Source organism: Gracilinanus agilis, chromosome 3 (assembly GCF_016433145.1).
Source record: "Gracilinanus agilis isolate LMUSP501 chromosome 3, AgileGrace, whole genome shotgun sequence".
NCBI lineage: Eukaryota > Metazoa > Chordata > Mammalia > Didelphimorphia > Didelphidae > Gracilinanus > Gracilinanus agilis.
The window spans coordinates 494313419-494341301 of NC_058132.1; the positions used below are offsets into that span (position 1 = coordinate 494313419).

The 27883-nt window shown below is 36.2% G+C and overlaps 1 protein-coding gene across 1 annotated transcript in view; it reads left to right on the forward strand.

Annotated features, from left to right (window-relative positions):
• The window catches only part of SLC9A2 (solute carrier family 9 member A2), a 111388-nt gene that overhangs the window by 5804 nt on the left and 77701 nt on the right, over positions 1-27883 (forward strand). Inside the window, exon 2 of the mRNA XM_044670467.1 lies at positions 19161-19624. Coding sequence (XP_044526402.1) covers positions 19161-19624 — 464 coding nt within the window. The remainder of the gene's footprint in view (positions 1-19160; positions 19625-27883) is intronic.

A 27883-nucleotide genomic window follows, 5' to 3' on the forward strand; every position in this document is an offset into this window, starting at 1 on the left:
GAGGAGGAGGAGGAGGAGGAGGAGGAGGAGGAGGAGGAGGAGGAGAGTACCTTAATCAGACTGAATTAAAATTGAATATGTTATTCAAAAGAAAACAAAATCAGTAAGTGTGTGTGTATATGTGTGTGTAGAGTGTGTGTGTGTGTGTGTATGTGTGTGTGTGTGTGTGTAAGGGACTGGGGGTAAGGTAACACTGTATATTAAAAATATTTACTTGTATAAAATAATTTAAGGACCAAGATGGGTAAATATAGTGGAAAATAATTGTCAAAAAATATGTGGAGGCAAAAATTGCAGTGATATTGTCAATGGAATATGTTATAGACCACTTAGAAAGAAGAAATAGATGAAAGGTTCTATACAAATGAATCACAAGCCTGGCACAGAGTTATGCAATAGCAGTAATAGGGACTTCAATTATCCAGATATCTGCGGGCTCTCCTCTCAAAATCTTCGATGATAATTTCCTCCTTCAAAATGTAGAAGAACCAAAATTTGGAAGTCTCTTCTGGACTTGATTTTCACTAATAGGGAAATATTGAGGGGAAATGACCACTTTATATTAGAGTTTGTGATAGATAAAATGAGAAAGCTCAAGATGAGCTGATGAGACAACAAAAATGTAGAAGATTTTTGGTTATATGAGGTAAAACAGGAGAATCAAAGAAAAGATAAGATTATTCTTGATAAGGAGAAATCTATAGAGGTCATTCCTGGGAGTCGGAAAGTTCTGGATTCCTATCTTAAGCCTGCCACTAACCACCCATGTAAGCTTGGGCATATCTTACAACCCCTCTGAATGTTCAATCTTCTGCATTTTTAGATAGTCATTTATAAAATTAGTAACTTGCACTTGGTGATTTCTTAAGACCTCTTCTAGATCTATCATTTTATGTTTTTAATTAAAATGTAGATTTAAACAATAAAAATAAGATGTGGTGATAAAACTGCCTAAATAATGTGGTTCATTTTTGTGGACAATGATAATCAAGAAAATGTATATGTTATTTTTTTCTTAAAAGTATATTAATGCAGGAGCAACTGGGTGGTGTAGTGGATTGAGAGCCAGGTCTGGAGATGGGAGGTCCTAAATGCAAATCTGATCTCAGATACTTCCTTAACCCCTTTTGCCTAATTCTTAATGCTCTTCTGCCTTAGAACCAATACATAGTATTGATTCTAAGGGGGAGGGTAAAAGGTTTTTTTTAAAAAGTATATTAATGATTATTTAGTTTTTGTTATTATTCGATCATTTTCAGTCATGTCTGAATTGTTATTATCCCATTTGGCATTTTTTTGGCAAAGATGTGGAATGGTCCTGCTATTTCCTTTCTTAGCTCATTTTACTGATGAGGAAACTGAGGCTAATAAAGTGACTTGTTCAATGTCACACAGCTAGAAAGTATCTGAGGCCAGATTCTAACTCACAGACATGAGTCTTCCTGTCTCCAGGCCTAATACTCTGTCTGCTGGGCCGCTTAGTTGCTCCAGAATATCCATTTGGACTCTACATAACTGATGGTAAAAGTAAATTGACGTGGTCTGTTTCTGTTATCCATATGACAGAATAATTCTAAAAGAGCCATTTCTTTAACCCTTCTCAGCAGAGATGGAGACAATTCTCCTTGTTTTTCCCAACCATATTCTTGAAATGGGAGAAGTAAGAAGATAACTTATTAGTCTTGAGAGTCAGTGGTCAAGCTTTGAGGGGAAAAAAAATCACCGGATTGAAAAGGAAACCTTGATTTCTAATTTCGACCCTGTCATTAATTTACTTATTTTACCTTGGCTAAATGTATTAATCTCTTTGTACCCCACTTTCTTCATTTGCCAAAACAGGTATATATCTTCCTAATATGTCTTTTGTGTTTTGAAAATGAGATTCATTCTATCTATCCAGCTATCTACCTACTTATCTATACACACACATACATACACATATATAGGCATAAGTATTGTAAAAGGGAATTCTTTGTTCTCTTTGAGTTTACACTTGTGAAAGGGAATCCTTTATTCCCTTTGCCTATTTTGAGTTAACACTTTGGTTAATAATAATTTAAATACCTCTACTTAGTACCTCACCAGATTGTGAAGACAGGATTAACTCTCTTTTGTCTACTTTTGAATTGAATCAACAAAATCTTGAACACCCTACTTAGCACTAGGTGGAGGAGCTCTCCATCCTTTCAACTCAATCAAACAGGAAATGAGAATTCACACCTCTCCAGAAGGTGAGAAGTGGTTCCCACAAACACTATCCCCTGGTCAGTGCTTGACAGTTTGGAAGCTGTGATTGACTCTCGTGAAAAGGGGAAGGGACAGGAAGCCACTATAAAAAAGCCCTGAATTTCTGGGGTGTGGGAAGTCAACTTCAAGAAGGAGTTTGACTTCAAGAGGAAGGTCAGCTCAAGGGAGAAAGTCAGCCTCAGGAGTCATCTTCAGCTCGAGTCATCATCTTGACTTGCCTTTTGGAGGGAACTTGGGTGAGTGGATAGCTGGATTTCCCTTCCTATCTGTTGGAGAGAGTTTAATTCTGGTTGAAGGTCAACAAGTCCTGCTTGAGTTGAGCACCACCAGAGCAATATTTAGTTAAATAGGGTAATGTCTTCTCTACCCTTTTGTATTTCTCTGCTTTCTGCTTTCACTTTTTCCACCTCTTTGTAAATAAAAGCTATTAAACTCATTTCTACTTTTAGTAAGAATACTTTGAATCGGCAACCACCATTATTATTTATATTTTTCATATATTTTAGTCAAACCATTAAATGTTAATCCCTACAGTATGTATGTGTGTATATATAAATACCTCTTTTTTCAATTTATATACACATACAACACATATATATATGTATATATGTGAAATTAATTGGGAAAAGAGCTATCCAAATAAGAGGTATCCATAATATAACCATAAGTCACATTTATACAATCCTTCACATGCATTATCTCATATTTGTATTAAAAAAGTCTGTGAATGAAGCAGATATGATCATCACCATTTTATTTATGAGGAATCTAGAGCACAGAAAATTGTTACTCACTTTCTCACAGCTAAAAATGGCAGAGCTGGCTCTAAGAAACCAGATTTTGTGATTCTAAACCTATTGCTATTTTTAGTACACCACACTACCTCTGTTATTCTCATCATCATTATTGTTTTTGTCATCATCATCACCACCACCACCACCACCACTACCGCCACCACCACCATCACTTGTCTTCTATCTCTCATAAGCCTTTGAGCTCTTCTATGGCAATAACCATGTCTTCTGTACTTTTTGCAACTCTTCAGCCCTCAATAAATGTTATTAAATGAATGCTATACAGCCTAGATAGCAAAGAATGTTGCTGCTGCTGTTAATGATGTGAATAATAATATTTCTTTTTGAAAAGGGGAAATCTGTGATTTCTTTGAGATAGGGAATTTCAGTGAGAAGATTCCTTCTACCAATGCTGCTTGCAACTTCATTCTTAAGAAAGTTGTCTGGGGCAAAGTTTAATGATTTGCACAAGGTCTCGTAGTCAGAGAGAGAGGGACTGAATCTAAATCATCCTAATTATAAGGTCAGTTTTCTGTTAGGCCACCATTCTTTTTAATATTCTATTAATGGTATAAACTTCTTTGTTGTGTGCATAGGTGTATTTTAGAGTTCTCTTCCAAGCCATTTCTTCTTTTTCTCTCTGTAGTCTCTTGATGGTCCCTTTACCTTCCCTGGTCTTGGCTCTCACTTCTATGAATAAAGCTCTAAGATCTCTATATAAAACCATGCTCTTTCTAATGAATTTTAAAGCAGCAGCATCAACTGCTTATCATGCATCTCCCACTTTCTGTACACTCTCTGTGCCATAAGCATCTCACACTCAAAATGACTAAAAGAGAACTCATTCTCTTCTCCTTCCAAATCTTACCCTCTTCTTTACTTATTTCTGTTGGAGACATCACCATTTTTTCAATCACATGGGTTTCCAGACTCAAGAGTCAGCCATTATCTTTCCCTCTCCTTTTTCCTATATGGGTTCAGACCATATTCCTACTACTTTTCCCATTTACAGAGTGCCTTAAATCTGTCATGAAATAAGATTGGAATAATTAATCTAAAATATTTCATAAAATATCTCCACTAATACTCCCTGATAAAATTTAGCTAGTGAACATGCAATTTCTTAGGCTATATTTCCATTACCCCAAATATCTAGACAGCTTAGTTTTAAAAAAAAAAAGAAAGAATTCAAACAATCACTTCCCAAATCTTGATGATTCTGCTTCCACAAAATATTTTGAATTAACCTCTTCCTCTTCATTCATATAACTATCACCTTAGTCCAGGTCTTCATCTTGCCTTTCCTAGACTTTTGCAACAATCCCCTAATTGGCCTTCTGTTTCTATGATCTCTTCTCTCCAATCCTCTCTTTATATATAGCCTCCACATCAATATTTCTAAAGTACAGCTCTGGGGGGCAGCTGGGTAGCTCAGTAGATTGAGAGCCAGGCCTAGAGACAGGAGGTCCTAGGTTCAAATCTGGCCTCAGACACTTCCCAGCTGTGTGACCCTGGGCAAGTCACTTGACTCCCATTGCCTACCCTTACCACTCTTCTGCCTTGGAGCCAAGATAGAAGGTAAGGGTTTAAAAAAATAAAGATAAAATAAAGTGCAGCTCTGATCATGGCCCACGTCTTCTCAATAAGTTCCATTGACTTTCCATTACCTCTAGGATAAAATACAAATTCTGGCTTTTTAATGCTCTGCACTATCTGTCCCCAGTCTACTTTTCCAGACTTAAGTTATATTGCATTCTTTCATGTATTCCATCCACTTTGCAGTCAAACTGTCCTATTAACTATATATTCCATCTCCATCCTTTTGCACAGGTCACACAGGTCTAAAATGAGCTTCTTCTTCATCTTCAATCCATAGAATCCCTAGCTCTCTTCATTGTTTTAATATAAACTGTTACCTTCTGTCTTGGAATCAATATTTTGCATTGGTTCCAAGGCAAAAGAGTAATAAGGGCTAGGCAATGGGGGTTAAGTGACTTGCCCAGGGTCACACAGCTAGGAAGTGTCTGAGTCTAGATTTGAACCCAGGACCTCCTGTCTTGTCCTGACTGTCAATCCACCGAGTCACTTAGTTGTTCCTCTCCCCCCAGCTCTCTTCAAAGATCATCTTAAAATGGTTTAAGACTAGTAGAAGAAATAAAACATGCATATTGATAACTATATTACAAGATATAATTTAGAACAGAAATTATACTGAGAGTTCCAAGAAGGGAAATTGGGTCAGTTGACAAACATTTACTAAGTTGACCAAGTGGATGAAGTGTTGGTCTGGGAATCAGAAAGACACCTGAGTTCAGATGTGGTCCTAGGTACTTGCTAACAGTATGACCCTGACCAAGCCATTCAGTGTCCTTATCTCTAAGAACAAGGATAATAATAGTACCTGCCTCCTGTGGTAGTTGTGTGGATAAAACGAGATCATATTTGTAAAGGGCTTTGTAAATCTAAAAGTTCCATATAAAAGCTAGCTGTTATTAACTTCTTAGTAAAATGCTAGCACTAATGTAGGTTCTGGATTTACAAAGAAAGAAAGAAAAAAACAACCCACAATAATCTCTGCTTCCAAGAAGCCTTCATTCATGATATATACAGTGTAAATATAAATATAAAATATATTCAGTATAAATGAGGTGTGAAGTCAAACCCATGAAGGGGGAACGGGAAAGGTTTTTTGCAGATGGCAATATTATCTGAAACTTGAAAGAAGCCAGGAAATATGGGACAAATATGAAGTTGAAGAGTATTTCTGGATTAGGGTGAGGGGTGGGAGGAATGGAGAAAATGAATGGGTAGGAGATAGATTATCTTGTGCAAGGAGCAGTTGAGAGACTAGAGTCACAAGATTTTAAAGTATGTAGATGAGAATAAAATGTAAATGGAGAAAGATTGGAAGGAAACTAGTTACAAAGGGTTTAAAAAGCTATACAAGGAATTTTATCTTTGATCCTGGAGGTAATATGGAGAGAATGGAGTTTATTGATATGGATATGAGGGGAAAGTGAATTACTTTGGTACCTAAGGGGATATAGATTGAATTGGAGAGAAGTTGGAGGCAGGGAGACCCACTAGAAGGCTATTGCAGTCATTCATATGTGAGAATATAGGAGCCTGCATCAAATCAAGCCAGTAAGCAAGCATTTATTAAGTACCTACTAGGTGCCAGGCATTGTCCTAAGTGCCAAGGTGGTGGCAATATTAGAGAAGAGTAGGCAGGAGATAGGAAAGATACTGTGAAGATAGAATCAGTTGAACTTGGCAACAGACTGGATATGAGGGAGGAGTGAGAGAATGAGAGGCTGAGGATAACATTTAGGTTGCAGAAGGGGAAATCAGTAAAGTTTTTTAGATGGCACACTGGGGCCTTGAAGGATGAAAAAGATTTCAATAGGTAGAGAAGGGAAATGTGTGTGTGGTAGGGAGAAAATGCCATGTAATGGGAACATTATAAGTGAAAGGAAGCAGGAAAATATGGAACTCATACTCAAGAAATGGTAAATCTCCAATTTTAGTGGTTCAGAATGTAGGTGAAGAGAAGTAATGTGAAATGAGGCTGGAAAGTCAAACTAAGTCCTAATTATGTCACTCTTTAGCTGACCTTAATTTTCTTTGGTTGAATAACTGGGTTGATGAGAAAGTGCAGAAAAAATTGCAACCCAACTTTACTATCAGGCTAATTCATCTTATCAAGGATTACTATTTATTTCATGCCTGTTGGTATTCTTCCTAAACAAGTTAATTTTTTCATACCCTTACTTTCTTCCTTACAATCCATACAAATATTGGTTCCACGGAAAAGAGTGGTAAGGACTGGGCAATTGGGGTTAAGTGAGTTGCCCAGGGTCAAACAGTTAGGAAGTGTCTGAGGTCAGATTTGAAACTAAATTCTTTCAATTCTAGGTTCAGCACTCTATCCACGGAGCCACCTAGCTAATTCCAAAATAACTTCATTTTATAGAGAACTTTAGGATTTGAAAAATATTTCCTTCACTATGATCCTGAAAAAGTGGTAGTAGAAGCATTATCTCCTTTTTCCAGATGAGGAAACTGACGCATTGAAAGCTTTATTAGTTACTCTTGTTCACACAATTGGTAAATGTCTGAGGAGGGATTGAGAGAACAACTGAATTAGGACCATGAATCTAGAACAGAAAGGGACTTCCAAGATCATATAGTCCAGCCTCCACACTTTGTGGAGGAGCAACATGGAACAGAGCTCCAGACTTTGAATAAGGAAGACTGGTCCTTGAATTCTTCCTCTGACACTTAATAGTTGTGTGACCTCAGGCAAGGATTTCTTTGATTCTTAGTTTCCTCATCTATAAAATGGTAATAATAATAAATTACACCTACCTGTTGGAGTTGTTATGAAGAACAAATGAAATCATATATGACCTGGGGGCAACTAGGTTAGCACAGTGAATAAAGCTCCAGGCCTGGAGTCAGGAGGACCTGGATTCAAATTTAGCCTCAGACACTTCCCAGCTGTGTGACTCTGAGCAAGTCACTTAACCCCAATTGCCTAGCCCTTCTCGCTTTTCTGCCTTGGAACCCATACTTAGTATTGATTCTTAGATGGAAAGTAAGGGTTTAAAAAAAAGTAATCATATACAATACTGTATATCAGTATATGATATGATCCTACATTTAGAAATGGAAGGAATCTAAATTTTAATACAATCCTTTCATTGTGCAGCTGTAAAAACTGACATCCAAGAAGGTTAAGTGATACTTAAATGATTTAATTGATTGAGGCAGGATTTGAACCCAGATCTTCCTGGATCCACATCTGGTGTTTATTCACTGCCATATCACCTCTCATATATAAATGTTAGTTATATTAGTAATTTTTATTGCAAGTGAAAAATTGAAGTTAATATAGGTTAAATGACTTAACCTAGCATCACACAGGTAGTAAGTATTAAAGGCAATATTTCCACCCATTTCTTTTGGTCCTAAAGCCAATACTATTTCTACCAAGTGACCTGCCTTCAAGTTCAGCACACTTTCTCCTGTTCTGCACTGTTGTAGTAACACCATTAGAGGTTGACCCTTTGATTATTCTTAGTTGAAGATATTGAATGAATCCTGCAGAGCAAGGCTACCCTAGACTTCTTTAGCACTGCTGCTATTAAGACTTAAAAGAGAGTATAGTCTGCACTACATGCTTATTTTTAGTAAAGGAGTAGCTATGTGACACAGTGGATAGAGCCCTGGACTTGGAATAAGGAAGGTTCACATTCCTGAGTTCAAATCTAGCCCCAGACAGTTACTAATTATGTGACCCTGGGCAAATCGCTTAACCGTGGTTGCCTCAATTCCTCATCTATAAAATGGCCTGGAGAAGGAAAGGGCAAATGACCATAATATCTTTGCCAAGAAAACTATCAAATGGGGTCACAGAGAGTTAGACAACTTAAAAAAACTGAACAACATAACTTACAACCACAGATATGCCAACAGAGACAATGTTCTTTATTCAACAATCAACCATCATTTATTTGCTTATTTATAAATATGTTTATATCCTCCAGGATTTAGGGATCTGTGATCTCTTAGATGTGGGTATTCCCTCTAATAGGGCACATCTTTACAACTTCTTTATTCCTTCCTAGCCTGTGGGAGGCTTCTGCATCATAATCTACTTCAAATATATCACGGATGATCTGACAAGTGTTTTTGAAAGTTTTTCTTTATTTTTTTTTGATATTACAAGCAAATTATTGCTCCATCTGCTGCGCCATGTAGCTACTCCTTTGCTATAAGTAGTTGAGTCATTTGTGGTGCAGATTATTTTTAATTGATTAATTAAGAAAAATTTCCCCATCCTTACATGATTCATGTTCTTTCCTTCCCCTCCTCTCACCCCCCCCTCCTATAGCCAATGTGCAATTCCATTGGGTTTTACATGTGTCATTGATCAAGACCTATTTCCATATTATTAATATTTGTACTAGGGTGATTATTTAGAGTCTACATTCCCAATGATATTTCCATCGACCCATTTGATCAAGCAGTTGTTTTTCTTCTGCGTTTCTGCTCCCACAGTTCCCTCTCTGGATGTGGATAGCGTTCTTTCTCATAAGTCCCTCAGAATTGTCCTGGATCATTGCATTGCTGCTAGTAGAGAAGTTCATTACATTCAATTGTGCCACAGTGTATCAGTCTCTGTGTACAATGTTCTCCTGGTTTTGCTCCTTTCACTCTGCATCAGTTCCTGGAGGCCATTCCAGTTCACATGGAATTCCTCCAGTTCATTATTCATTTGAGCACAATAGTATTCCATTACTATCAGATACCACAATTTGTTCAGCCATTCTCCAATCAAAGGCATCTCCTCATTTTAAAATTCTTTGCCATGTGGTGCAGATTATATTCCCTTTTAAGTCTCAACAACAACAGTGCTAAAGAAATATAGGGTAGCCATTTGTCTGTAGAATTCATTATTAATTAAAAAAATTAAGATTTAAACTGAGAGCCCACAATCTGGCCATTAGTTTTCCCTTTTTCTTGCTAAGGTAACTTATAAAGCATTTGTATAGGTCATAGCAATACATTACAGTAGCAATACAACACATAACAATACATCCAAATACAACTCCATACATTAGGGGTAATGTAAAGGCTATGATGAATTCAATGAGATGTTAGATGGGAAAGTCACTTGGAAAAATTTAAAGCACTATGATTTTGTAAGGTATGGTTTTTAAAAATTATGCTCAATTGTGACTGAACAGAGAGAGTTGGAAATGGATGCCAATGTGATATTTAACTAGACAAGATTGGTGAAGGAGAGATTATTGGTTTTTAGCTTTGTTTTGATATTGGTTCTCTTCATCTTGCCCATTGAAGCAAGGAGTTTGATCTTACTACTGATTAGCATGAAAGCTTTGACCTTCTATATAAGGGTAGGCAGCTCAGTCCCCTTCTACCCCAACTTCCAAGGATTAACTATACTGGTATCAGATTTACTGTCAACACTGATCAGCCTTAGTTTTCCTGAAGCTTAGAGCTCCCAAACTCAAACTATCTACCAACCTCGACCTCTTTAATAGCAGAGATTACTAGTATATATAATTATGCCAAGGGATAAATGTCCTCTACAATTTATTTATTTAAGTTTTAAATGTTTAATCCTAAAAGAGGTGAATTATAAGCCAAATTTCAAAGAAGTGATGTGAATGGTAATTGTGTGAAACAGGGCATTATATGGGCACATGAAGAATAGCATGAACTCAATCTCAGGTGTGACTAAGTTGTGGGTTTTGATAAGAAGTAGGTTTCTGTGACTAGAAGAGAGGAATGTGACTTGAGCTGGACTAAGAGATTAGTTCAATTAAGTGCTGCAGGGAAAAGTAGTGGGAACCATAGAATACTATGAATAGGAGACACCATTTGATTTTGTTATTCTAGATTTCTGAGAAAAGAATTGATCACTTTGGAATGGTTCAATTCAATTCATTCCAACAAAAACCTATTAAATATCCACTATGATTGAGAGGCTCCTAGATAAGGGAAAATTAATGCTCAAAGGAAGGGTAATTGATATTATGGAATGTGCAGGGAGGACTAGCACCTCTAGTCTGAGGGCTTGTCTAACCCGTTTCTGGATTGTTCATCCACCTTTGGTGTCCACCTTTCACCCAACTTGCACCTGTGGCTCCAAGCTGGTGAAATAATCTGGGCAGGCAGGCTAAACTGGGTTGAGGGTAACTGATAGGTCTGAAAACTGGTCATCGAGTTAGGGGGATTTTACCCTAACTATATAAAGACTTTCCCCAGATGAATGGGTGGAAGAGAACAAGTTGTTCCAATGACCATGGAGACAGTTCAAGTAGGTGCTATGGAGCTTGGTCTCTAGAGTTCAAAGATGCCAGGGTTATCTTCTGCATTCCAGGCATGTCTGGCTCTTCTTCAGCCCATTTGAGGTTTTCTTTGCAAAGATACTAATGTAGTTTGCCATTTCCTTCTCCAGCTCACTTTACAGATAAAAAAACCAAAACAATCATGTTTAAGTGATTTGCCCAGAGTCACACAGCTATAGTCCTGGTCTCAGGCTAGATTTAAACTCAGGACCTGTATTCCAGGACTCTACGTACTGTCTCCTAGCTGTCCTAATCAGATGACTACTATAAAACAAAACACTGCCACGATTCCATTGAAAAAATTAAATTAGGTAGGATTTGTGGACCATCATAGATGTTATTAACATGCTTTGTTCTATTTAAGTAAATGGTAAATTCTATTTATGAAAAGAGAAGATCATACTCAAGTAGTACATAACACTGACTCATCAAGTATCTGTACAATTTGAGAACAACTTTGGCAGGAAAGAGTAAACCATTTACTAACTTGAAAAGGAGGAAAGCGCCTAAGGCCCAGGCATTAAAATCTAGTTTAGGGGAGTAGCCTGGAAATTACTTTCAGTTATTGACTTATATGAAATGAATGTTTAATCTAGGTCATCGTAAAGCAGAAACCTTATCACAAATCACTCAAGGTAATTGTCCCACCGTGATTCAGCTTAAGCATAGAAGTAGGTTCATCAAAAGTGAAGCACCTTCATTAGTCTACTATCATTAGTACTACCCACTGGCAATATGGGGAGGAAGAGAAAAAAAAAGTCTGACTATCATAGTCATCCCATCATAAAGATTGATCCTTTTCAGGTCAAATGTAAGCGTTTTTTCATGAGCCACCACCAGGCAAGCTCCAGGAATTAGATATCACTACTCTCAAATCATGGGCTTTTTAACAAACTCAAATCAGTAAAAGTGTCTTTTCTTTTTATGAAGGACAAAGTATAATTCCAAAAGTCATAAAGCTCAGGTTGAATTGAAAGCTCTCTAAAACCACATAGGGACTGTTAAGCCAGCTTTTATAGGTGTGATATTTGGACCTGCTGTCAATGACTTACTCAGAATGAGTTTCTTTTGTGACGGTTGTGCTATTCTTAACATGGAGCAGTAGGAGAAAGATTCCAATAATAGGGTTGTAAAGAAAGAACAGTCAATCCAGATTGGATAATAGTATTCAAGGGCAACATTTACTGTTTTGAAAATGAGACAACTGAAGTTCTCCAGAGGTAGTCTTGGATTGTAGACGAAATGATACAATGGGAGAGATTAGGGAATGGGATCAGAGTTTGAATCTTGACTCTTCCACATCTGTGCAACCTGTGTGACCTTAGGTAAGGCCCTTAACCTCTCTGGGTCTCAAGTTTCCTCAAATATAAAAGAGAGCACTGAGCTAGATTTTTTTTAGAGCCCTTCCAATTATAGACTTATAGTCCTCTGATATTTTGTATGACTGATCTTAAAGACAGAAGAAAATTATTTTCTACTTTGTAAAATTGGCATAATCATATAAAAGTAAGGAATATAATACTCATGTGTTATCTAGATGGGTCTCACCACTTCACTCTAGGACTAAATAGGGAAACATCTGACAGGCACATATGAAAACCATTATATGCCTAGTAGGGAATGTTGCAAAACTCATTTGACCTGAACTTAGTCAGTCTCTTCCATTGACAAATTCTGAAAATATAGCTGGAGACAACTGGAAAAAAAAGAAATTTAGATATCACAGTAGGCTAGGATGGAAGAAACTACAATTTAGGTAATTACATTGAAGGACGCTTTGGGGGGAAAGAGCCAGGGTTTCTAAAGAAGGCCAGACATGAGAATGGGGAAGAGAGTGGAAGAGGAAGGGTGGAAAGCACTTAATTAGTTAGGAGCCTTTTTTTAACAGTATTTAAGAGTGGTAGAAGTTCTTATATAAAATTAAAACTGTGAATAATTCTAAATAAAAAGGTGGGAACATTATTAACAGATAGTGCTACAGTTTTCTCTTTCTATATTTTCCACTGGCTCTCCTCAGCTCCCAAGTAACATTTCCATGCTATATTTTGGTAAGGAAAACCATCATGCCAGTTCCAATTAACCATACCACTTCATCTCTCTTTTTCATCAGCTTTTGGAGAAGTGAGACTATGAAATATCAGACTAGCCTATTAGCAATGATGTCACTGAATTTAGATTTTTTTAAAAAATATTTTAAAAGACAAAAGAAATCCATTAAGGTCACGATGGAATGATTAAAACAATAGTCAGGACCTGAAAAAGAAAGAAACAAACAAAACCAATCCCTGGAATGATCAGTTATTCTCCCAACTTTGCATGGGGATAGGGAAATATCAATAGCTATACTGGGGATATAAATAACCACTAGTAGATTTTCTTCTTGTTACTGAGTATACGGTTGTTCACTCAGTATTCAGAAGGCTCTCACTTTACCTCTTTAAGGGAAAAGGACAGTTCAGAAGACCATTCCTCTCTTCCCTCTTGGACCTTTGAAGACTTAATTTGATCGAGCAGTCCTTCCTTCTATTTGAAGAATAATCCTTTGATATATCTATGAGATGTATGGAACTAAGCAGGAACTGTTTGCCATTCAGAAGGACTTGTACGCCTTGGGTGCCCTTTCTCAACTTGGGACTCTGTACTTAGGTCACAGAGTTCTTTTAGGTATTAGATTTCCCATGTCATCTAGACTTGATAATAGGAGTGAGAAGACCAAGTAAATCGCTTAACATAAGAGTAGGTAGAAACTCCTTGTTAGGACTGTTGCAAGTAAGGAAGTTGTGAAATAAACTTGGTGCAGTTAGGTTTGGGGAGGCTAACTTTGTCTCTAGAGCAGATGGATCTGAGCCCCAGCTGTGGACCCTCTGGACTGTTTTTGAAACTTTACCAGGGAATTCCTGGAACTACATAAACCACCTTTTTATTGCTTTTTTCACCTTTTTGTCTTTTGTTCATTTTTATCATCTGTCTTCTTTTAAGTGACCTTCAGATTGGCTTCTACCAGAAGGTATTGAATTTAAGATGATTTTAGTAAAAGGACCATTTGCTTAAACCTTCTGTTTCTGAGTGATCCATTCTATCAGTTTCAAGATAGCAAATGACTGATATTATCAATAACTTTTCCCTCAATTCTGCTGGAAAACTCTGACAGTGTTAACAACTCATTTTAGTATGGCAAGCAAACATTCAGTCAATGTTAGAGACCCAGTCTTATTGATGAAGAATTAAAAAAAAATCTTGAAACTTTAAAAATATACACAGAAGCAGCTAGTTGACTCAGTGAATTGAAAGCCAGGTCTAGAGACCTGCTCCTGGGTTCAGATCTAGTCTCAGACTGTTCCTAGCTGTGTGACCCTGAACAAATCATTTAACCTTCATTGTTCAGTCCTTACACCTCTTCTGCCTTGGAACCAATACACAGTATTGATTCTAAGACAGAAGGTAAAAGTTTAAATATATATATACATATAATGAAAAAATGCAAAAGGTGACATAACTAGAGCAACTTGTTATTAATCTGTTAAATTAGTTTTACATATTTTAAAGAATTATATTGTAGCATATACATAGAACATCTGCTATTATTTCTACACATACATATACATGTTTCTTAAAAGACAAATTATATATAACAAATTCAGATCCTTATTTTTTCTTCCTTACCTTCCTTCCTTCCTTATCTTTTCTTTTTTTCTTCCTTTCTTTTTTTCTTTCTTCTTTTCTTTCTTAGTTCACTTGAATTATTTGAACTGGATGCCTAGATTATTCCAAATTTACTAGGAAAATTATATGATCTTTAAATTAGCTTCTTTATTTGAGCCTGGCTATGTATTTGGAAAGTGTTATCTATAATGCTGAGATTCGAATGTGTTCAATATTAGTGAAAGCATAGTATTTGGCAGTCAGGTCAACACTAATTAAAAATGCCTTGACTTATTAACACCCTTCACAGAAAGTGATAATAAGTTTCTCAGTTAGGATTTTATAGTCCATCACATCTGGCCCCAATCTACCTTTCCAACCATATTTATGCATTACTTTGCTATCTGTGCTCTAGGGCCCAAACAAAGATGAGTTTCTTGCCTTTCATCACACATGACACACCATCTATCACCTCTGGTCCTTTGCATGGCTGTTCCTTCTTGCCTGGAATGTACCTCCACTCCTTAGAATTCTTTTCTTCCTTAAATCTGTTCCAACTTCACTTGCTACATTTAGTCTTTATGTTTGACTCCCAAGCTACAAATGCCCTGCCCTCTCATGTACCTTATGTTATATATGTATATACATGTTCCCTATACCTGATATAAGTTCTGGCAGGAGGCAGCCTCTTAAGAATTGCTTGTTGGTCATTTGATGGGTACAGAAAAAAGTGGGAAAAGGAAGTGGCGTCTTTAGTGATTAGGGAGAAGGAAAGCTCTGCGTCTTTAGTAGCTGTGGACCACTCTTCTGGATGTTGAGTCCCTGAATCTAGCATCCACCAAAGAAGATTCATCTCAATTGCCACCTTCTGCAGAAAACTGTTAGTGCCTTCCTCCAGCAATTACCTTGTTTCTATTTTGTATATATTCTGTATATATCTGTATATGAGCTGGTTATTCCCCCATTTGAATGTAACCTTTTTTGGGGGAAAATTAAATTAAATTAATTAATTAAGAATATTTTCCCATGGTTACAAGATTCATGTTCTTTTCCTCCCCTCCTCCTATCCCCTCTCCTGTAGCTGATGCACAATTCCACTGGGTTTTACATGTGTCATTGATCATGACCTGTTTCCATATTATTGATATTTGTTCTAGGGTGATGTTTAGAGTCTATATCCCCAGTTGTATCCTCATCAACCCATTTGATCAAGCAGTTGTGAATGTAAACTTCTTGAGGACATAGACTGTTTCTCTTTGTTTTGAGTATCCCCAGAGCCTGGCAAATAATTGGCTATTAATGAGTGTTTTTGAATATATAATGTGACTCTGAGGAGTAGCTAAATGGGTTAATGGATAGAGTGTCAAGACTGGAATAGCGAGGACCTGGATTAAAATCTGGCCTCGGACACTTCTTAACTGTGTGACCCTGAGAAAGTCACTTGACCCTAGTTTAGTCCTTTAGACACTTTTATCTATTCTAAGACAAAAGGTAAGTATTTTTTTAAAAGGGAGGGAGGAAGGAAGAAAGAAAGGGAGGAATGGAGGAAGGGAGAAAAGGAGAAAGAGAATGAGAAAGATTCTGGGCAATTCCTGTAACCATATCTATGTGAAGTAGTTTTTTTTTTATCTCTGCCTCTTAGTGATATATAGAAAATTCAATGCAAAAGATTTTCAAGTTTCTTTATAGGAAAAACAAGCAAACACAAACTTTTGGCCTTAATTATTATTGACATCCATTGTCTTACACAATACATAATAGTCACTTAATAAATAATTTTTCATTGTCATAATATTCTGAAAGAAAATAAAATTTCCACTGATAATGCATACCAGGAGATATTGTGGAAACTATTATGGAGGCAGTGTGACATAGTGGCAAAACTCCTGGATTTTGGATTTAAGGACCTTGGTTTGAATTCTTAGGTGACAAAATGATGCAATGGATAAAGTGTTGGTCTTAGAATCAGGAAGACTCATCTCTCTGAATTCAAATCCGGCTTCAGACACTCTTTAGCTGTGTCCCTGGGCAAGTCACTTAACCCTGTTTGTCTCAGTGTACTCTTTTGTAAAATGATCTGGAGAAGAAAATGGCAAACCATTCCAGTATCTTTGCCAAGAAGAGTTGGACACAACTGAACAACAATATCAGTGAAACCTTGGGCAAGTCAGTTAACCTCTCTTGGTATGTTTCCTCATCTGTAAAATGAGAACCTTAGACTCAGTGACCTCAAAGGACCCTTCTAGGTCTGAATCTATGATCCTATGATCTTATCTCCAGGCTTGGAAAGTCCATTAGATCCTGAGATATGAGACAGTAGGATAACAATGGAGCTTAAGTCAAGGACTCAAACATCAAGCTCAATTGATTTTCAAAAGGTATGATTTGAAAATCTGGTTACCGTAAACACTTCCCAGATTTTGAGCTTTGTTATCTGGGAGGCTTATGGACAAAAATAATATTTAACGTGATTCAGTTACAAGAGAGGGTATTTCCTCTTCTGAGTAAGTAAAAAGACTCCTAGCCCTGTCTCCTTTCCATCTTAATGAGTTTCTGCTGCAGTGAAAGTAGAATAGTAAATCATTTGTAAAGCACCCATATTTTCACAGAGTTTTATGTACCCATAATAAAAATTGAATGAAACCGGGCTCAGTGCCCAGGATACTCTAAATAGAAGTGAGCCAAACATGTAAAGTAATGAACACCTGAACAAAGTGATATGCTATAATATAAATGATATAAAAAGGTTAGTAATGGGACCTTGAGCAAGTCTTTCAACCTCTGTTGACCCTAGTTTCCTTATCTGTTTTACATATATATATGTATATATACACATATATACATTCATTAATTGATTGATTGATTGATTTGTTTATCTATTTACTTATTTATTTGTTTATTAAGGGCTTACTAGAGACCTGGTACTGTCCTGTGGATATAAATACAAGCAAACAGCAAACAAGGCATTCCTTTCCCTCAAGGAGCTTACATTGTAATAGAAGAAGACAAGTTATGGAGGGAAGCTGGAAAGGGGTCTGACACTGTGCCCTGGGGATTTCAGGGAGGTAAAGTAAAGGCTTGGATCCTAGCTTGATCTCCTCCCCTTCTTTACCCTAGTATAGTCCAATTTGGTTCCAGAAGTAGAAGAAGCAGGTTTGGAGGCCAGAGTGGAGGAGCCATATGACCTGGAGATGGTCAGGGAATGTCCTTGCTATTGTAGATTTCTTAAAATTATTTTTTGTCTTCCCATTTGTCTTTGTGTCTTGGAGAGAAGGTGTTATCAGATCTCAACAGATCAATCGATCTGGTGGTGCTGAGACTTTAACTTAAACCTTGGGAAACCCTGGCGTTGTGTTTTTGAGCCTTATTTCATATTACACTCAAGCAAAGGTGGTTTCTTATTTTATCCTTGACAGCAGCTCTGGGGATTTGGTAAATAGGGAAGATTGAGGTCTGCTATTATGCTCTTTATCTCAATTACATAATGACAGCTGTGGGTAAATGCATCACTTAGTTCAATATCCTGAAAGCCCACTGAGGTTTGGTTGTTGATGGATTTACTTTCCTTCTCTATTGGTCAGTGAAGTCAGTAGTCAGGAGGCCATAAGCACTAAGCAGCTGAGCAATTGACTGCCTTTATGTACTACCTATTATAACTTTATTTAATGCTTTTTTTTAAAGAATAAAAGCTGCTTAAAAGTCTTATTTAAAAATGCTAATTTTCTTTTCACTTTCTTTAGACTGTTTCAATCACACATAATATCTTCAGTTCACAACAAATTTAGTGCAGGAGCTTCAAAACTTTAGGAAAATAAAATGATTTATCCAAGATTTCTGAGATCATAATATAAGCTCTCCTAAATCCTCGATTCTCATATTGCTATTGACGATATTTCAGTTTTTGTGCATTTTATGTACTGTTATTAAATATGTGGCAGATTCTGAATAATAGTAACTGATATTCAGATAATTTAAGGTTAACCTCTTCAAAACTCTTCGAAGCAGGTATAACAAGTATCATTATCTTCATTTTATAGTTGGACCTCAGAAAGATTATTGACTTGTTCATGTTCAAGCAGCTATTAAGTGACTGAGGCAGATTTGGAACCTGGTCATTTCTGACTCCAAATTTAGCATTCTACCACCTATACCATGCTCCTTCTCTATAGAAAATAGATTTTGCTCTTTCCGTTGTGCCTCATTAAAAAAAAACAGGATGCTGAATAGTATTCCATTTTATGATTATTAAATGAAAAACATTAAGTATATAGCAAACTAGGATGAATATCAGAATCTTATCCAATTCTCCCAGTCTAGTATTTATACAGATCTTAATCAGAGTTAATGCTAACTTTCTAAAGAGAAAAACCCAAACTATACAGTTCTTTAACTATAAAATTCACCTTCTAATTTTAACTCCACATGGATGCACTCACTTTGGAGAAGGGAAGTTGAATTCTCCTTAATATAAAGCATTAAAGTGCTTTGATTATATTACTTTGGTGATTTTGAAATTTTAATAACAGGACAAGTTAGGACTTTTCATGTTTGTTTCTTCTTATTAGTAATTGTTTCTTGTTATTATTCTTCCTCACAGGATTTCACCTTTATCACAAGTTGCCCACAATAGTACCTGAAAGCTGTCTTCTAATCATGGTTGGACTTCTGCTAGGTGGGATTATATTTGGAGTAGATGAAAAGTCTCCACCTGCAATGAAGACAGATGTATTTTTCTTATATCTTCTTCCACCCATTGTTCTTGATGCAGGATATTTTATGCCAACTCGTCCTTTCTTTGAGAACATTGGCACCATATTCTGGTATGCTGTTGTAGGGACCCTTTGGAATTCTATTGGCATTGGGATCTCTCTGTTTGGCATCTGCCAGATTGAAGCATTTGGCTTGACTGACATCACTTTGCTACAGAGCCTGCTTTTTGGCAGCTTGATTTCAGCTGTGGATCCCGTGGCTGTGCTTGCTGTCTTTGAAAACATTCACGTCAATGAACAACTTTACATCCTGGTATTTGGAGAGTCATTGTTGAATGATGCTGTCACAGTGGTAAGTTATTTTTCCAAATTGCATTCTTGTTGTTGAGTGATAGCAAGTTCTACTTCTATCTTCTTTTGCATCTAAATTCCTAGCTAGACATGCTAGGAAGATGCATCCAGCATAATTGTGCTGCATTGAGATCCTGGACCAAAGAAGCAGTGTTTAATGTCAGAGAAGTCTTAAAAATGGTGCTGATGTATGAATCTTTGATGATATACCATGCTGAGATATTTCCAAAAGCAGCACTCTTTGATCATAATTTAAAGGATTTATCAGATCCCCAAATTGTTGGTGATAACTCACACTAAAAATATATTTTCTTTATGATGTAATGACATCATATGGAACAGAAAGGGAGTAGATAATAATACATTACTTTTATAATTTACAAATTATAATAAATATATAATAACATATTACTCTATATTCTCCACAATTATATATTAAATATAATAAATATATAATAATGAATGACACTCATTCAGTATGTCATTTTGATTTGTTATTTGTTAATTATCATAATATAGATTTATTACTCTAGCTTGGCTTCCTCCCATGATCCATTGAGTACATATCTTTTATTATGAGTGGGTGTGTTTTCTAAACTGAAAATTAATTTAGGGGATAGTACTTACTTTAGGGGTAATGGAGTTTATCCGCCATCAGCACTGAAAGTTTAGAGTCCTAACCCCAAACCATAGAGGGTTCTCCTTCTCCCCCTTTTCCTCCCCCAACAATACTTACATCCTGTTGCCACACTCAGGCACTATTGCAAAGGAACTGATTGAACATCAACATCTAAAGGGCTTTAATGCTGCCATTAATTAGATAGGTCATTTGTTTTAGGCAAAAATAAAAAAGATGTCCCTGTGCTAAACCAAGCATCCATGCCTTTTGGACTATTTCGGGTTATTTCTTTATTCACCATTTCCCAGATACTCAAAAGCTAATTTTTGTCTATAAAGAACTCTTCGAATTTCTTTTTCTAATCCACTCAATATTGTCATAAAGTAGCTATTGAAATGGAAGAACTTACAGAAAAAGGAGATAGTATGTTAAAGAGGAAAGAACTGAGGCATTGAAAGTAACCTAACTAGTATTAGCAGGGTTATAACTCAATTTTGTGGGAGCCCCTGAAATGTGTCTGACCTGCGTTCAAATCCTACCTCTGCTGCTTAACAGCTTTTGTGGCCTTGCATAAATCATTATGACCTTGGCCTCAGTTTTCTTCCCTGTTAAATGAGGGGATTGGTCTGGATGGCACTGGAGGGGGCTTCCTGCTCTAATCTACGTTCTTATATTCCTGTGGTTCTATGTTGCTTTACATTTGCTTTCTTTAATCATGTCAATTAATACAATTAACAAGTATATTTTTGAAAAAAAGTCTATTCCTATATAGCTGGAAATTTTATTATATATAAGATATATTTCATAAGAAATAAATCCTATTAACTTAATCCACTATTTAATTAACAGCAATTTGTTAATAACTTACCTGGATTATATTTTAACTGGAAGCATTTTATACCCCATTAAGATTCCCAGAAGAATCCAGTTCCTTCATGCTTATTTACATATGAATCTGTGTGCATTTTTCCCTTGACAAGTCATAGAAGAATATGTAAATTCTTGCAAAAGTCATCATGAAGAAATAGAATGCTTCTCTAAGTCTTCTTGGGTCTCATATTATAAGACTAGAAGGTTACTACTGAATCTAAACGAAAGAGATAAAGAAAAGATAAATGATAGCTATCTACCATGTTCCCGATGTTTCTGTGGAGGGAAGTTTCTAGATGTTAGAGGAGTCAGGTTAAACCATTATTGTATTTAGACATTTGTATTTATATATATAAACATAATGTATTTAGACATCTAATTAAGATAACATGCCACCATGAAATTCTACCCCACCCTTTTAAAATAATTCAATGGTTCAAACATTTATTTTTTTACTTTAAGAATGGGGATGTACAAGCCATTCATTCCCCAACTAAAAATTGTTCAAGGGACATGAATAGGCAGTTTTCACATGAAGAAATCAAAACTATCAATAAGCACATGAAAAGGTGTTCTAATCCCTCCTGATTAGAGAAATGCAAATAAAAACAACTATGAGGTACCACCTCACACCTAGCAGATTGGCCAATATGACAGCAAAGGAAAGTAATAAATGTTGAAGGGGATGTGGACACTAATACACTGTTGGTAGAGTTGTGAGTTGTTCCAACCATTCTGGAGGGCAATTTGAAATTTTGTGCAAAGGGCTTTAAAAAAATGTTTGTTTTTTGATACAGCCATACCATGGCTGGGTTTGTGCCCTAAAGAGATAATAGGGAAAAGACTTCTATAGAGATATTTATAGCTGCATTCTTTGTGGTGGCAAAAATTGGAAAATAAGGGGGTGCCCATCGAATGGGGAATAGCTAAACAAATTGTAGTATCTGATGGTGAGAGAATACTACTGTACTGAAAGAAATGATGAACTGGAGGATTTCTTTGTGAACTGGAACAACCTCCAGGAATTGATGCAGAGCCAAAGGAGCAGAACCAGGAGAACGTTGTACACAGAGACTGATACACTGTGGTACAATTGAATGTAATGAACTTCTCTACTAGCAGCAATGCAGTGATCCAGAACCATCTAGAGGAACTTAGAAAGAAAGAAAGAAAGAAAGGAAGGAAGAAAGAAAGAAAGAAAGAAAGAAAGAAAGAAAGAAAGAAAGAAAGAAAGAAAGAAAGAAAGAAAGAAGGGAGGGAGGGAGGGAGGGAGGAAGGGAGGGAAGTAGGAAAGAAGGAAGGAAAGATGAAAAGAAGGAAAGAAAGTAAGAAAAGAAAGAACACTATTCACATCCAGAGAAAGAACTGTGGAAACAGAAACTCAGAAGAAAAAAATATGATCGATGACATAGTTTGATGGGGATATGATTGAGGTTTTGATGTTTAAAAGTTCACTCTTTTGCAAATATGAATAACATGGAAATAGATTTTGAATAATGATACATGTATAATCCAGTGGAACTGCTTGTCAACTCTGGGATGGGGGAGGGAAGAAGGGAGGGAAAAATCATGAATCATGTAACCATGGAGAATATTCTAAATAATAAAAAAAAGGAATTGGGATGTAGAAGAACTAGATGGATTGGAGTAAATCATAGTTAGTAGAAAGAGAGAGATGCTTATGTCTACCCACTGAGGACCCAAACCTTGTTGGTCTCATAGATATAGAAAAGGACCTTTGGTAAAACAACATTTCATGTGTGGGGAGTTTGGGGAAGCTCAGTACAGACCTATACTTTGGTAATAAGAGCCAGAGGCACATGAAGGGCAATGATGGATGTTTCGGCATTGAACCCTCAGGGGAAAAAAATGATTGTGGAAAGAGAGGGAGTGCTGACATAGGCTAGGGCAGTGGGCCAAGCCAAGGAACTGCCATTCCAAGTCTGAAATGAGGAACAAGGACAGAAAAAGAAGGAATAGTTATCCAGGCCAAACAAAAAGGAGTGTAGTTACTCTTTAGATGTGGAAGCATTTGTCACATGGCCAATGAGTATAGGTCAAAAGTATGGTGCAGTAGTTGCAAATGAAAGAGTCTTTCATAGCACAGTATACATCCTGTGGGGGAAAGAACACACCAAGGAATCCTATGGTTCTGACTACACAATGCCAAAATATCAGTCAATTCAGTTGAAAATTCAGTCTAGCATGTGAATATTGTGTCAGCCCAATGCCAAATAATCAGTTTGACTGGCTTATTTTTCACTGAATTGTCTAAATTAGTTTCTTTTCTTTTATTGACTTGTCCAGATGTTTGAGGTCATGGAAATACAGCCCAAGAAATCTCATTTTCACCAGGCAGGTGCTATCAAGTAGTGTTATTGGAGATATTTTATGAAACTTTTTGGTATTAATTATTCCAGTTTTATTATAGGGCCGATTTAAGGTCCTCTGTAAATGAGGAAAAGGATGAGAATATAGCCTGAGGCCATATAAGAAAAAATGTAAGTTACTTAGATTTAACAAGATTAGAGATAATTTTTAAAGAGAAAAAACATTTGCTTCTTCATAAGTCTCTTGGTGATAAAGAGAAAAATAGGAAAATGAAGAGATTAGTACTTTATCCTTTGTTGGCCCAAATATTGTTGGTTTTATAGCTTCTTGATCCAAAGGAATATTTGAGCACATGCTATTCTAGTTAAATAACCAGTTGGTCAGTAAACATTTACTAAGTACCTAGTCTGCACAAGGCACTGTACTAAGCAGTGGGAATTTAAAAAAAAAGAGAGAGACAAAAACTCTCAAGGTGCTCACGGTCTAATATACAAGAGATAATGTACAAACATCTATGTAAAAACAAGCAAAATACAGGATAAATTTCAAAAAAATCCCCAGAAGGAAGACACTAGAATTCAAAGGAATTTGGAAAGGCTTCTTATTGAAGATGGGATTTTAGCTGGGTCTTGAAAGAAGCAGAGATGAAGACAGAAAATACTCTATGCATGGGGTTAGCATGTGAAAATATCAGGAGTTGGAAGATTGAAGAAGCGGGTTTTGGTTCAAAGAACAGTGAGGAAGCTATTGTCAGTGGTTCAAAAGGAATATGGTAGGGTATAAGATGAAAGAAGACTTGAAAGGTGGAGAGGGTGGGCTATGACAAACAAAGAAACTGATAAGAAACAACTGAAGTTTATTGAGAGGGGAAATGACATGATCAGACCTGTGCTGTAGAAAATTCATTTTTGTGACTGAATGGAAGTTATACTGAAGTGGGAAGAGACTAGTAGCAGACAGTCCGACCATTGTCTGAAACCAGTGTTGTTAGCAGAAGTTTCATAGGAGAGAAGGGGGCATATTTGAGAGTTGCAATGAAGGTAAAAATCAATAACATGACAACAGATTAGATATAGGAGGGGAGAGAGAATAAGGAGTTGAGCACAATAAATAGGTTTCAAGCCTGGGTGACAGGGAAAATGATGGTGCTCTTGATAGCACTAGAGAAGTTTGAATGGGGATAGAGTTCAGAGGGAAAGATATTGAGTTCAGATTAGGATATGTTGAGTTCAAGATGTTTATAGGTTGTCCAGTTCAAGGTGTTCAGTAAGCAGTTGGAGATGTTAAACTGGAAGTCAGCAAATGAGTAAGACTGGATAAATAGATTTGAGAATCAATAGCCTACAAATAATAGCTGAATTCATGGAAGCAGATGAGATTACTAGATGAAATAAGATAGAGAGGAAGAACAGAAGATGGCTCAATACAGAGCAGAGGAGGAATGACCTGGATAATGATCCAGCAAAGGAGCCTGAGAAGGAACAATCAGATAGAATGAAATCCAAAAGAGAGAGCAGGGTTACAAAAACTTAGAGAGAAGCAAAGAGAACATAGTTGTATTATTATTATAGGGTGTTGTTTGGTATCTGTTTTTAATTACCACATTTAGATTTACAAATTACAAATTACAAATTTAGATTTCCAAAGAACACAGAGCTTCTATCATAAAAACTCACATTCTTTATTGTATTTTTCTAATCCCCATTTTTTCCATTTCTGCTGGACCCCCCCACCCATCCTCTAAGTCATATTTCCAAGCAAGCTGAGTTTCTCTACCAATAAATACAAGTACAGATTTTTAAATTTATACAATGGAATGGCATTTGATGCACTTTTAGATTCCTAAACATAAAAATAAATAATCTATTAACTACCATTCAGTAAATGGGGACAAATTCAATTTCCTTAGGTGAGATCTTTACTCCTACAGGGTAGTTTGTGGGCATAATTTTGTTTCACTTGACTGGGTGATGACATCACCATTCTTGAAAAAGCTAACCAAGGCCATTTATTCACTTAGAAAAGTATACTAGGAAGCAGGGGGAAAGGTCAGAGAAAAAGAATTTCCTGTGTTGAGTTACTGTCTCTAGAATGGATAAATAAACCAGGTGAAAAATTCTTATCCTCACTCATGTCTTCATTGGTATGCAGCACATGAAATTTGGAAGAGGCTTCTTGCCAGTGCTGGAGAGATATAAAAGGAGACTAGGCAGAAAATAGCTAAAGACTTAATTATAACTCCATTGACGTACAGCCTTATTGGATTTTGGAGCAATGATATGGAAAAAAAAAACCCCACTTCCTATAAACTAAAAAAAAACCCAAAAAACTCTTGAAAAGACTTAAAGTTAGGTAAAATGTAGACATAGTCTTTTCTACACACACCCTTTCTTGTCTGTATTTCTATATTATCTTTTAATAAAATAATATTTTTCCTATGGTACTCCTTCACGAAAGAGAAAAAATGGGAGTAATGGAAAACAGTCTCACCTCAGTAGATTAGTCCCATGGAAGGGCATAGAGGTTATGTGACTTGCTAAAAATGACTGGGCCATTCAAGAACCAGAATCTGAACCCTGACTCTAGGTGTAGCAATCCATTCAAAATACATGTAATCTTTCTTTATCCTATGATATTTTAAAGGGGGAAATGGTTGGTTAAGGAAATTATTTGATTAAATTTTTCATGCATTCTTTTTTGACATCTATATCACAGGAAAAAAAGTTTTTTTTCCAATATCTTTTTCTTAGTAGGAAAGTTTCTTAGTTCCTCAGTTATCAATCAATAAGCATTTTTTTTATCACCCACTCTGTGTCAGGCACTGCACTAAGTATTGAGGATACGGAGAAAGGCAAGAAATAGAAACAAAATTATCCCTGCCCTCAAGAAGCTCATGGTTTCTGAGAAATATTGTGATGGCACATGTTGCTGTCTTATGACAAAGTTGTTTTTGTGTGCAATCACTTTATTACTCTTTTGTAGTCAGACCTCATGTGTTTCTTGGTCTTGTAACTTGGATTCATTGAAGAAAGGTTGCCAGTTGAGAGGAGTCCAACAAAAATTTCTCTGAATCCAGTCACTCTCAGTGGCCCTAGTAATGAAATATAATCTTATGGAATTAGGAAGTCATTTATAACATTTCCAAATTATTTTTCTCCTTTAAACCTTGAATGTGAATCTTAAATATTTCTGCTAGAAAAGAAAAAAATTCAACTTATATTAGTTCTTATTAAGAGAACAACATTGATTTTATCTTTGGTTATTAGATAACTTTGAACTCTTAAATTCACCATATTATAGAACTTAGAACATAGATACAGCTTAGAGTTAAATCTCACTAAAATATAATTATCAAATTTAGGTCAGCTGTATATGACCTGAGAGAAATCTGTCACCCAGCTTCCCCCTTGAAATACAGTAATGAACATTTGTATAACCCAGTGGAATTGCTTGTCAACTCTGGGAGTAGGGAGGAAAGAGAGGAAGGAAAAGAAAATGAATCATGTAAACATGGAAAAATATTCTAATAAATAAATAAATAAAGGAAATGAAATGAAATGAAATGAAATGAAATATAGTAATATATAAATAATTCCAACCACAAGACACCATTTATTCGTAGTACTTGTGATAAGGTCAAAGACACTTTGGAAACCAACTCCAGGATTGTGGCCAGTTGAAACTGAAATAATTTTATCTTGTGCTGATCATTAAGTGAGGGTTTCAAGGTAAATCAGATGAGAGGTTATGGAAAACTTCCTTGTTGATGAGGAAATATTTCATGGTCACAAGTGGAATTTGTCTAGCTAAGAGGTTAGCTTCTAATTTTGCAGTGGTATCCACACTCAACAGTAAGAATGATCAAAATGTATCCTTTGATCCATGGGCCCAAAAATAAAGCTTCTGTGACTCAGCATTACCCTTTTAAAAATGAAAAGGGACCATACTGAAAAATGGAACATACCTTTAAATAATTAAAATATATATATCCAAGAAGCCAGGGAAAAAATGAACAGTCTTCCTTTGATCAACCCCATGCTTCTGATTACTTCTTGGATTTTTATACGACTATTCTATTTCCATTATATTGGACTCTGGAGATAAACGAAAAACATGGCATGTTTTTATACTTTGGGAGTTTGAAATTTAATTGAAGACAAATATGTGAAATAATAAGGAAGAGTATGAGAGAGTATATTTGAAGTCAAAATCGTGATATCTCACTGTAAATGCTGCAAGGAAAGGAGATGAGTAAGGACTCCACTGGACAGAGAAACTTTCAAGTGAAGGTAGCACTTGAATTAGGTATTAATGGAACTGAAGAGGGAAGCCATCATAGGTAAAGGAAAGAACATAGAGGAAGAAGGCACAGAGGTGGGAATGAGAATGTTTCCCATGATGCATTATGAAGACTAGAGCAGAGTTTATTAGGAAAGAATG